Source organism: Urocampus carinirostris, chromosome 13 (genome assembly GCF_059441175.1).
Source record: "Urocampus carinirostris isolate Australia breed hairy pipefish chromosome 13, RoL_Ucar_1.0, whole genome shotgun sequence".
Lineage (NCBI taxonomy): Eukaryota > Metazoa > Chordata > Actinopteri > Syngnathiformes > Syngnathidae > Urocampus > Urocampus carinirostris.
Window position 1 is genome coordinate 5,559,235 of NC_142361.1, and position 12,867 is coordinate 5,572,101.

At 41.2% G+C, this 12,867-nt stretch overlaps 1 protein-coding gene across 5 annotated transcripts in view; it reads left to right on the forward strand.

Annotated features, from left to right (window-relative positions):
* Positions 1-12,867, forward strand: part of ehbp1 (EH domain binding protein 1) — a 278,859-nt gene that overhangs the window by 259,259 nt on the left and 6,733 nt on the right. For all 5 annotated transcript variants that reach the window (XM_088351022.1, XM_088351026.1, XM_088351024.1 and 2 more), the window contains 2 exons: positions 365-464; positions 1,033-1,106. In XM_088351022.1, the coding sequence (XP_088207148.1) occupies positions 365-464; positions 1,033-1,106 (174 nt within the window). The remainder of the gene's footprint in view (positions 1-364; positions 465-1,032; positions 1,107-12,867) is intronic.

Here is a 12,867-nt window from a genome sequence, read left to right on the forward strand (position 1 = left end):
TTGTCTGAGAACAAGCACTGCCGGATCTATTAATTACGGTGATATACAATGGTATAACCTTGGTGTAACACGCCCTTAACCTTTGAATTTTGTTATGTTTTTTTGGGCTAAAAAAAAATTAGGCAGTTTTCTTTTTTTCTGTGAGACCCAGTGCCGGTCCGTGCGCCGGTGGTTGCCAATGACTGCTTTAATGGACTCGTGGGGAACATGCAGTTTGTGGACAATATTCAAACTGCAAATAATAGAATGCCCCAACCTAAAATGAGATAAAAACCCAACACCACTCTCCCAAAAATTTAAAGCTGTCCGCAAATATTTTGTGTTTCTACTTGTATGTATTGTGCGTGTGCGTATGCAATTGCAGGCAACAACAAGGAGGAGGAGGAGGCCATGATGCAGGAGTGGTTCATGCTGGTCAACAAGAAAAACGCCCTCATCAGGAGACAGAACCAACTCTCTCTGCTGTACGTTCTCGTTGCATTAATTGACACCAAATCAATAGAAATATGATCGTCATATGCATCTATTTCTCTTGTATGCATGTGCACACGCTCAGCTGGGCCGCACACACATGAACGAGGATGTGGAAGCGTGCAAATATCGAGATTGAAGTATTCCTAATCACATTATATCACGACCAAAGAGTGAGGGGCGAGGGGGCCGTTTAAAGTGGCCAATTGACAGAAGGGCTTATTATGAGGCCTTTGTGGTCTCTCTTTGTGCGAGAAAGACGAACGTCAAGGACAAATTCTATTAGGGCTCATTTTTTAATATGGCTGAAAGAGGAAAGAATTGAATTTGTGCCACACACACACACACACACACACACACACACGCACACAGACATATCTGCCGTGATGTCATTTCAGACGGACACACTTAGATACCAAAGGGTGTGTGTGCAGCACTAGATTAAAAGTGTGAGAAGGTTCCGGCGAGTGTGGCGATCAATGTTTATTTATGTGGGTGTCCTGCAGTAATGATTTAGTCATTAACATATTGATGAACTTTGCTCCTCCCTCTCGCCTGCAGGGAGAAGGAGCACGACCTGGAGAGACGCTTCGAACTGCTAAACAGAGAGCTCAGAGCCATGCTGGCCATTGAAGGTAATGCAGATGCTAAGCAGTGGAGTTAAACACACACACTTTAGTTGAGATCGCACTTATGTACACAAAAAAGCAAATTTATGAGTCGAAAAATAAGAAACTTTCGCGAAATAACTCCATGCTATCGTGACATGGAGCTCCCCCAAACCCGCCGACTGTAAACACGGAGAAAAAACACACCCACAGTGGCCAACCATGGAAAATTGCACAATTATGCTGGATGTGTATTCATATAAACAAAAAGCAATGTTATTCCTCGAATGATAATTAAGCGCTTCCTCAATTGCAAATGCAAAAATGTTTAACTTTGTGTCTTGTTCTTGTCAAACAAACTAAGTCTTTTTACCAGCAATGATAATTTTCTTTTACTGTTATAATCATGACTTTTTTAGTGATTTAAAAAATGTACTAAATGCAAAGTAATATTCCAGACAAACAGGATGTGGTCTTATAATATGTAACTAAAGCAAAGGACGTAACGTCATTGCCACAGTTTGTTTTTCAACCAAATTATCAAAGCTACAAAATAGCTTTCCCCAGTTATAAAGGATCTAGTATCACAAGGTTCGGCTCATCTCTGAAGAACGGGATCACACTTAACACCGAAAAACAATCACGATCAAAAGATGAAGGTGCTGTACCTAAGTGAGATCAGGAGCTTCTTCTCCTCCTGGTCACCATGGAAACCAGTATTCTGTTTCATGTGGGGGAGGAAACTCCAACCCAAAAATCCAGCCTCTGGAAGGATGGGCCCTGCCACACTGTACTTCCCCAAGACACACCACAGAATGTGGTGCCCCGGCTACCGCAGTTAAGGGATTTGTGAACTCCAAATGTCTTATTTATGACTAAAATTTTGGTAAGAAGAATGCAGTGAATAAGAAATAGTACTTTTCACATGCAGAAGTTTCTTCTTATTTGTGAATCAAAGCATCTTTTTCACAATACTAGTTACATACTGCACCTTACCACACCGCAAATCCGGCAATGAGGCCAAACAAGCTGTTTTGTTCAAGTCTGGATAAGATGACAGAATGAATTAAACGTTCAGCAGTGCTCCGGGAGAGGGAGGGACGGAGTCTTGCAGTGTTACGCAGATGTTATGAATATGAATATCCCCGCTTAGATTATTTCAAATCATCAATTAAGGTATTTAATGGGCTATTCATTTGCCCAAGCTTTCAAGAACAGTTGAACCAATCCATGCTATGTGTCCAATCCACGCTCGGGTTCGAAAGTCTGACCGAACCATGTCACAAGTCCAATGCAGAAGAATATCTGCACGTTATGTAACTGGTCATGAAATGATTGTGTAACCAATGAAGGTCAAGACACCCTGATGTCCAAATTTGGTGACGTGTATTTTCTCTTGAAGAAACTGTTATGCAACAACGTCATGTCCATATATTTGCCTTCTGTCAAAAACATTGCCCTTCCTCGCCAGAACTTCAAAGACCAGAGCTCGACTCATGTCTCTCTTTCACCAGCATTTGAACTGAATTATTCAACAATGTTTCTAACACATTCTGTCAGTTCTACAACAATTAAGTGCACAAAGAGGACATTGAAGGATTAAAACACCTCCCCTAATTTCAGTTGAGCTACTATTGTAAATGTCCAATTTTTAAAGTTTTAAATTGTTCATTGATACTGTGTGTGTATATATATATATATATATATATATATATATATATATATATATATATATAAATTGCTAAATGCCCTTTTGCTGGTGTCAAGGGGGTAACTGTAACTTTTGTGTTTCTGAAAAAAATAACTTTAAAAATAATAGACAATGTAGAACCATATCTTGACAATGCAATCGTATGAAAATGCTTAACTATAGCAAAGACATTATAGACAGGTACCTATAAATAAAATCTACTATTATGGTTGGTCAACATCATAATCCCTGTATTATTATTATTATTATTAGCAATATTTCGAGATTTGGGTTAAGCATATAAAATGAGTCCTCTTGGTAGATTTGAGGCATGTTAAAGTTCAGTGATATGAAATAAAAATATTGTGCTTTCATTTGATTTGGAGGTTGTTAAACTCCACTCAGGTTTGATACACATGAATATATTTGCATTATTCGAATTAAAACCTGTTCAGAGGGCATAGTCGGCCTAATGTTTTTTTTTCCTTTTAGTTCAACATAATGAAAAAAATATCAGAAAAGAGCAAATAATGTATTATAGACAGATGGATAGATACATAAATCGATACATGGATAGATGTACTACAATAGGCACTTTTATGCCCTAGCAGTATAGTGGAAAAGAGGCATGACAATCGCATGTCAATTAAGAAGTCAATATTTTAGCTTGTTGGTTATAAATGTGAAAATGGGACGTGAGCAACGCTGGGATATCTGAAATCCGAAAGTATTTGTATTTCACAGCAAGAGATTTTGCAGTAGTTTCAATGTTTTCATCAGTGTTTGTTTTATTCATTGATATTAATGTTTTACGTTTTATTTTATTTTTCTTGAATGAGTTCAGCGTTTTTGATCGGAGACCATTTTCAGAGCATCGTTTCTCTTTTTTAAATAATATTTAATTTATTTATTTTTTGACGTGGGTGTGCATGTATTCATGGTCTTCAGTGTAAATCATCATAAGACTTTGGCCATGCCTGTGTGGGATGAGTTGTTTGAGGCGTCTTTTAAAAGTTTAAAGTAGAATATTTAATCAGTTAGGTTTGCGTTAACAATAACCAATTGAGTTCAAAGAGCCCTTATATATTTTCCACTGTGCCTTTCGACTTTTAGCTTACTTTTTTGCTGAACTATTTGGGAAGGAACACCTTAGGTAGGTGGAATGGGAGTGACAGGTAGGTGGAGAGTGACTTATGCTTGTCCCCACAGTTTTGTTTTTGGTTTCTATTGATTAGTGTAACAGGAAAATAGTGAAAGTAAGTCGGGGCCCGCCTTCAAATCCAGTTCATATGCAAACCCAAACTCAAAGAAAGATGAAAAAAGAAGAGTGTATTCGAGTATGTCTTAGAAGTGCATATTTCTGCACGCACATCATGAACGAGCTGACCGGGGCTGTAATGATGATACAAGCCAAGAGTTGGCAGCAGCGAGTACAATAGTTTCAAATTCCGTACAGAGTTTGGAAATTAGTTTAAACAAGCGTGGATAACTCTGCACATTTCAAACACACACAAAGCAGCAACACATACAATAGAAAGCACACATACGATTCTATCAGTAATGTAAAGAAACTACAAGCTTTTGGTGTGTGAAAATGCACATTTAGCTATTCCATTTATTGTGTGTGTCTGATTTGCTCGATGTTAATTGCGTGGATGAGGATTAGACTCAGGTCCTGCCAGGATTTTCACTCGCTGATCAATGCTATCTGTTTCTGTTTTCTTCCGAGACCTGACTAGCAGATGTTGATAGGAGATCCGCGATTCTCATTTTATTAGCCGAAGCGCGCTAAGTGTCCCGACGCCATTATTTCGTATCAAAGTTGTTCTGAGGCTGGTGGGATCCAGGGGAAAGTTTAATCCTCTTCGACAGCGTCGTCTTTGGCAAAATGAACCTTCGGCTAATCAATGCTAATTGATTCTGTTATTTGACATTGACCAGCCACCCCTCAGTAAGACTGCCGCTCCCCTCGCCAGCCTCCACACGACCATTGTCATTTTACTGATAAGCTACCTGCGCCATCATAAATCAATTGTAATTAGCACGAGAGCAGGAGGGGGACACTGACGAAAGGGCCAGACATGCATAGTCGAGCAGGAGTGAGAGCACACACTCCAATGGCTTCTTATTTGAGTTATTTATCAGAATCGAGGCGGTTTGTCAATTGCTGAAACTTGTGCGTGGGCTCTTGTGTGTCTGTGTGTTGCATGTGTGCGTTTGTGTGTGTCCGCACACGAGTGCGTCAGTGACTCTTATTTGGTGCTTGGTCAGGCCCATTGAGCGACAGCCAGGCATGAGAGTGATTGTTGATTTGGTTGGTCAGTCCATCGCACATGGGCACACACGTGCACAATCTGTGAGTCACCGACATTCACATACAGTAGTACCTATTTATATGAGCACCTCTAAACACAAGAATCTTTCCACAAATTTGTATTTTTTTTTTCACCAAAATACCTTGCCATACGAATCCAGTTCACAAGCCAGGGTTCGTACTGGGGCTTGAAATCTTTTGACACATAGATTGTGCGAGTCACTTCATGGCCAATTTGCGGATTTATTTTAATGGTACTTGAGAATCTAGAAAATGAGCTTAAAAAGTGCTTAAATTTGGCCATGAAACAGGTTTATGAACCCTGTATTTAATTTTAGCTACGTGGTCACAATTCTAACCTTGGGAGTCTGGTAGTCATTTGTATTCCATTCCCTTTTATAAATGTGAATTTTTAAAATCTTTTATATCCACGAACACTTAAAAGTCCACAAGTGCATAATTGATTATTCGTCCTGTGTGTTTTTCGATAAATGTGTGTTCTGATGCATGTCATTGGCTAAGAACGCTGTAAAAATACTAATTACATTTCTTCTTACCAGGCTTTAAGGTAGAAAACCGTACAGCGCTGCTATCACTAGTGCCAGACAAGCGGTATTGCACCCCTGTTCTTAAGGTTTTGAAAGAAAGAAAAAGAGGCACACCTGTCTAGTGATCCCTACTATAGAGGAAATCAAAGACACCCCAAAAATGAAAGTATAAAAAATAATGCAACAGGCTGGTCCATTTTGCAAAAATGCTATTGTAGCAACCTCAAAATGATACTCAGTATTTTGTGTGGCCCCCTTGATTTGCACGCAGGCCTTAAAAAATGTGGGCATGCTTCTAATGAGATGACGTATGCTACCAGATCTAAACCAGTGCATCAATGAGCACCTGGGCAGGTATGAAAGTGTTGGCAACAGAGTTGACCCTACTATAATTATTGGGCTGGGCAAGTACTGATACCAGTTTTGATAAATGGATCCGTAGTCTCTATTGGAGCTGATACCCTTATCGACTGCCTTTAGTGGCAGTTATACAATCAGATATTAGAAAAAACTTCAATTGACATTTACTTCCTGCATTTTAATTCTATCTATCTATCTATCTATCTATCTATCTATCTATCTACCTTGGTCATATCCCTCAAGAGGGGTGACCGACAGCAAGACACACACATACAATAACAAAGAAAATAAAAGGGAAATAAATAACAACAACAACAAAAAAAACACACATTTTTTTGGGACCATGGCCAATAATGTTTATTCAAGTTTTGATATGTATAATTTGGCAGACACTCAAAATAAGGACAACAATGAACTTTGAATTTGCAAGGAGAACAGTAGAGGACTGTGATAAAACCCCTCATAATGCCAAATCTGTTCTGAGCCTTCTTCTTTTATTAAATATCCTCCGTTACAAAAGCAGACCCGCCTTAAATGACGTGGGATTCAAACAACAGCAACGTTATTGGCCAATAACGACAACGATATAAACAGTACATAATAGTCAAAATGTCAAACTTGCATCCCATACAATCTCTTTTGCTGGTGTACAATATTAAAAAAAGAAGAAACTTTTAAAAATAGCAGTACATTTTCTCATGTCCGCGTAGCAGGACGATTTTTGTTTGCTTTGTGTTTAATGTCGAAGTGTCCTTGGGCAAGACATCGCTAATGCCCCCAAAAAGCAGGTAGGCACCTTGCATGGCTGACTCCCTATTGGTGTGTGAGTGTGCATGTGTGTGTGTGTGTAAATGTGTATATGTGAAGCACATTGTAAAGCGCTTTGGGAGGTCATTGACTTGAAAAGCGCCATATAAATGCAGACCATTTACCACTTAGTGATCTGGTACTATATCAGTATCGATCACAACTCAAACATTCTAATACGAGTGACCTCAGATTACGTTTACTGTTCTTTGTCTTTATTTGAAGCGGGGGTTCATCTGTATTAATTGGTATTTGCCATCAATCAGGCCTGTGGGCATTATTTGAGGAATTCTAGTAACTAGCCAATAATTGCTCTTGTAGTAATTCGAATGACATATTTTGGGAGGCGTGCAGATAAACATTTTGCTCTGGAGTGCGCGTGACTGTGTGTGTGTATGTGTTTTGGTAGGAGGCCAGACAAGAAAATGCCATCTGTATGCCACGCTCTCATCTCACTACCACAAAATTGATCCACTATGCCCTCTTTATCTGCTTACCCATTTACACCGAAGCGTGTGTGTGTGTGTGTGTGTGTGTGTGTGTGTGTGTGTGTGTGTGTGTGTGTGTGTGTGTGTGTGTGTGTGTGTGTGTGTGTGTGTGTGTGTGTGTGTGTGTGTGTGTGTGTGTGTGTGTGTGTGTGTGTGTGTGTGTGTGTGTGTGTGTGTGTGTGTGTGTTGTCAAGCGGGCGCCCTCTCAGCATCTAAAGGGGATTTATGCATAGTCGGGTCCCAGAGTTTTTCCTGTTACGCTTTGATATGATACGCTTTTTTTGTATGTATAAAATCAATATGTAATCCTATGCAGGAGCTTATCCCCACACGCGCACACATCCACACACTTTGTAAATCTATTTGGGCTTTTGTAAGGCACGGGGGCGGTGCTGCGGCCTCCATTGATTAGCTTCACTGCCAAATGCGATCACATCGACGACTTTTCATGATGTCGCCGACTCTTTCGGCGCCACGTAGTCTTGTTTTTTTTCATGGGTGTTCAGTTGATGCTGTGTCGTTTTTTTTTTCGCCACGCAGCTATGTTTTTTCCCCATGGGTCGGCATCCCAAAATATTAGTGGAGCCATATTGGACCAAAAAGAAAAAAAACAATTCTGTCTGGAGCTGCAAAAAATTAAAAGCCTTATATAAGCCCCATAATGAATGTGACCCATGCCGTATGTATCTAGTTTAGCTATATTAGCCTACTATCAATATTTAGTCTAATACATAGCAGCCTTTTGAAAAGGTAAAGTAAATAAAGTCACATTAATACAGTTCAAGTTAGATTTCTCTGCAGGCATTTTTCTTTTGACTGTTAGGGTCCATAGCCGAACACTCATTCGCCGGTTTGTTCAAAATAGCCACCTGCCTGGCTTGTGACGTGGTTTCTTTAAAAGGGGTGGAGCTTGGTGCCGCATAGCTCAACTTTATAACGCGGGACCTGAGAGATAGAGGGAAACAAGCGTAGGAGAGCAGCCCCAGAGTTTTGCATTGCAGCTAAGTTTTCCAGGCATGAGTTCCAGCCTGAGAGCCTCATCTCCATGTTGCTATATATGACTTTGCTGCATTTGAGGCGACAACCTGTATCCTGTCTTTTTACAACTCGATAACAGTTAGAGAGCGGCAGTCAAACCCATCACTTTCCACCCGTTAACCTGTACCAGCTGATCTTCCCTCTCATCTTAAAGTTACACCCCTAGTTGAAATGTTGTATTCATTTTACACATTTTTACAGCATTGGAAAATGTTTGTGTCATGTTTGTTCTTACAAAAACTACCATAAATTCCGGACTATAGAGCGCGACTGATTATAAGCCGCACTCACCACATTTTGAGAGGAAACCCGATTTTGTACATACACAAGCCGCACCTGTATATAAGCCGCATGCGCCCACGTAAAAAAATTGTTACACAAATATTAAATTGATCCAGACCCGACATAAGGTCCCACGGTTGAAACTAAATGTCCTTCATTGAAGTACACAGTCCAAAAATCACAGCCGGCAAAATGAACGGAAAATGATACCGGTACTTAAGGTTTGATGCAGACCTGCCGATTCCGGGTACCCGTTGAAACTAATCCAAGGAAAAAAAGTCTATATTTCCAAAGGTAAGGGTGGGAAAAATATATATCCACTATTGTCCGCTGCGACAACAGATCTCACTCACCTTTACCCCACTTCCCGTCAGCCCGCGTTTGCTCCGCCCCTCTTTTTTTAATTTGCAAAACATATCAGAATAAGTGTCTCAAATAAATACATTACAAAAATATACAGTTGCAAATACATATTATACATGGGTTACACATATTTACAAAGAAAGACGGTACACCAAGAGAATTTTCAAAGCTTCAATAATAATAACAATATATCTTTCATCCCAAACGGTGCCTGACAGGGCAGTTAATGGTAGCAACACACTAGCAACACGCTCACAACACAGTAAACGGGTCTGTTAAAAAACATACCGTACTTGTAAAAATCACGGTAAACCGTCCTCATCTTCCTCCTTACAACTGAAGCCATCAAAGTCGTCTTTCTCAGTGTCGGAAAGAAACAGAGTCATATAGACGCCGTCCCACGCTCCCGCAGCCTCACTCGCGCGGTCACTGTCGCTGGTGTGCCCTTCTCTTCGTCACGCAGCAGACCAGCTCTTCGGAACCCGCTGGTGATGGTGGATTTTTTGATGCTGCCCCATGCTGTCAGGATCCACTGGCAGACTTGCGAAAAGGTTGCCTTTCGCATGCGGCCAGTTTTAGTGAAGTTGCAGTCTTCCTCGGCGCATATATTCCACCAGTCTAAATCTTACCTTTTGTACTCGAGCGCCGCTGGCGGCCGTTAGAAAAATTACATAAATTGGCCGCATCACTGAAAAAGCCGCAGGGTTGAAAGTTTGGGGAAAAAGTAGCGGCTTATAGTCCGGAATTTATGGTAGATTTAAACAAAAATATGATTGCCTCATCTTTTTCAATTTCAAATTATTTTTATTAATGCACCAGGGTGCCATTTGGCAGTGTCAAAGGGCCACATGCAGCTCCTGACCCGCGAGTTACCGGCCAACGCACTAGACACTACAGCGACATCTAGTGGTCAAATATTACTCAGTGTCCCTTTAAATTCACAATTTTGGAAGATTATTGATTGTATTAAATTGGCTTTTCCTCAAATTCAGCTCAAGCGAAAGGACGGTTTGATTGTAGAATCTAGGAGTTTGCGTGCGACTTGCTGCTCTGCAGTATCACAGACTCTTTACCGCTGACATTTTTTAACCTGCCAGTCGCCTCCCACTTGGACTCAGGCCAGCGTCTGCCAGGCGGGGAGACGACAAAACAAGAGAAGAGAAAAAGCGAGTTGCGCCGCTTCTTATGAAGCTAAGATCAACGTCTCTCACTTGTTTGGAGCGCTCCTCTCTGCTGAATGCATTAAGTGTTTTGGGGGTTTTGCAGGGGGGGGTTCATACAAGCTCGGGGGGGTTCACGGGGATTGGACCGATGCATTCTTGTGTGCCTTGTGCCGACTCACATGGTTACCAGCGCCGTGCACGGCCAGAATTCATCTGAATATGCAGCCACTGTGCCAGCAGTGTGCAAGGTTTCCCCCTACATGGAACTTCTCCCTGAGGGGTTGGGGTGCAAGGGGGGGGGGGGTCTATGCGTGGGCAACTTGCATAGTTTCTCGTGTTGTTTCGCGGGTGTCTGCTTACCCAGCGTGCCTCGCTCTGCTCACGTCTCTCATCTCCTCTCTTTATTGTTTACCTTCCTAATGAGGGGGGCGGGACCTGGAATTGGGTGATTGACAGTGGCATGACCCCACCCCAGTCTCAACCTCCCAACACACAAACTAGCTTTTGAGCAGATCAACTTTGAGTATAATGTTTTTTCTTTTGCCAGTATATGTTTCTGTGCTCATGCCAAGGTTTTTGTTGTTTTTGGGGCGGCAGTAGCTCGGAGGTAGAGCAGTTATCTTGGAACCAAAGAGGTCGCAGGTTTGATTCCCGGCTCCTCTGAGTTAAAGGTGGAAGTGTGCTTGGGCAAGACACTAAATTCCTAATGCCCCTGATAAGCTTGCACGGTGTGTGTGAAGGTGTAATGTGTGAAGTGAATTGTAAAGTGCTTTAGAGGTCCTCAGTGACAGGTTAATGCGCTATAGAAATGCAGTCCATTTACCATTTCCAAGCAATGACTTTGTTGCTGAGGTTTTTGAGACACGTGATACACCTACTTGAGATTGACCCAAATAACAAGCCCCTTTTTTGCTGCCAGCCCTTTTCGTACCATTACTGCATCCACCTGCGACACAACAACGTCTCGCTAGTCTTTTTACAAAAAAACTGTCAAAACGTCGCTTTACACACTTGTTACCTCTTTGAATAATCAGAACGTTAATCAATATGGCGACTGGCTTGCTAGGTGGCTGGTGTTCCCCAATGATGTCACAGCTCCGATGACAAAAACAAGACATGCTGTCTTCTGAGTGCATTATCTCAGAAAATATTTGGAATACTGGTTACAGATTAAATATATTTACCTCTTATGCAAAAACCATCTACTATTTCCTCACATTTTGCATGTTTAGGAATTTGGGATTACCTTTAACACTGATTTCAGGATGACATTTCAAACGACTCATTTTGCTCTCTTGCTGTAGAAAATCCATACAAACGTTTGTACAACACTGCTGCTTGATTGACGTTTCTCCCTTGAGAATAAATGTGGAGTGAGAGGGCAACTTTCGGAAACGAGTGAGCGAAAAAAATGCCAAAGATTGGAAATGCATTCATTCTGCTCAGTGCAGCATTTCAAAGAGATGACGGCAACTAATCAGTGAAGAACTTTAACATTTCTCCTCAACCTCAAACGTGCACACACACACACACACACACACGTTCAAACAATAACCTGAAAATTCTTAACAATGCAAAAGATGAGGGAATAGTACATGAGTGTTGCATAAAATTCACATATATCATCGGTATATTTTAATTATTTTCCAAGACAACGCATTTTGAAGACGGCATGTCTTGTTTTTGACTTCATAAGCTGTGATGTTATGTGATGAACCCCAGCACCTTAGCAGATAGAGGTCAGATCTTGGGCCCAAACCCAAACATGGCTTGAAGTTTGGGTCAGGTCAGGCTTAAAATGTCAATCATTATGTCCCAGATCGGGCTGGGTCAGGCTTCTCTCCCTGACTTTTTCTCTGTGCAATATCTGCGCGAGGTTGGCCGGCCCAAAAATATGTAGTATGCAGCCAGGCTAACCAGGAACCAACAATTAAAAGTGGAAACAGCTCTGGCAACAAACACAAAACCGGCCAGGAATAAACAGACTAAGGAGCACAGCCGAACTGGTGCTAACGCCAGGCTCGCTGATCAAAAAACACGCAGTGAGCAGCCAGGGTAACCAGGAACCAACAATGAAAAGCAGCAATGGCAATAAATGCTAGCGTGGCTGGGAATAAACCAAATGACATGGCAAAACCGGCGCTGACATTAGGCAAGCAAGCCACACAACAAACGGTGGCCAGGCAACGAGCGCCAACTGGGAGCAAACAAAACTGTGGGCTAAACAGGGAGCTAAATGGACAAAATTTTATGATCCACACACGCGGCGAAAAACTCAAATGAAAAGCCACTATCGCCTCCCTTCAAGTAGAAATGAGCGGTATGCAATCACTGTTTACGACAACTGCCATCTGTTTTGGAGCTAGCCTCATTTGTTGTGTTAATGCGATTTGCAATTTTGAAAATGTTGTGTTCATTTAATGATGTCGGAGCTCTACAGGAAAAAGCCAGATGGGTAAACTTTGAGACCCAATTCCTTGAGTCTCCCACCTCGTGGAATATTTTGCAACATATTTGCATAATATAGTGTAGAGAAACACTAGACGTTCTGTGCTTCATTGAAAAAAAAAATCTGTTTTCGGAATACATCTAAACACAATATTCTTTTTTTCTTGTAATGATGGATTTATTTATTGTCAAATCATTATGTCATGAAATATTAAAGAGGAATGACGCTGAGATTCAAGTTGTCTGCCGATAGGAATTTTTGCAATCAAAGGTTGTAATTAGTGCCT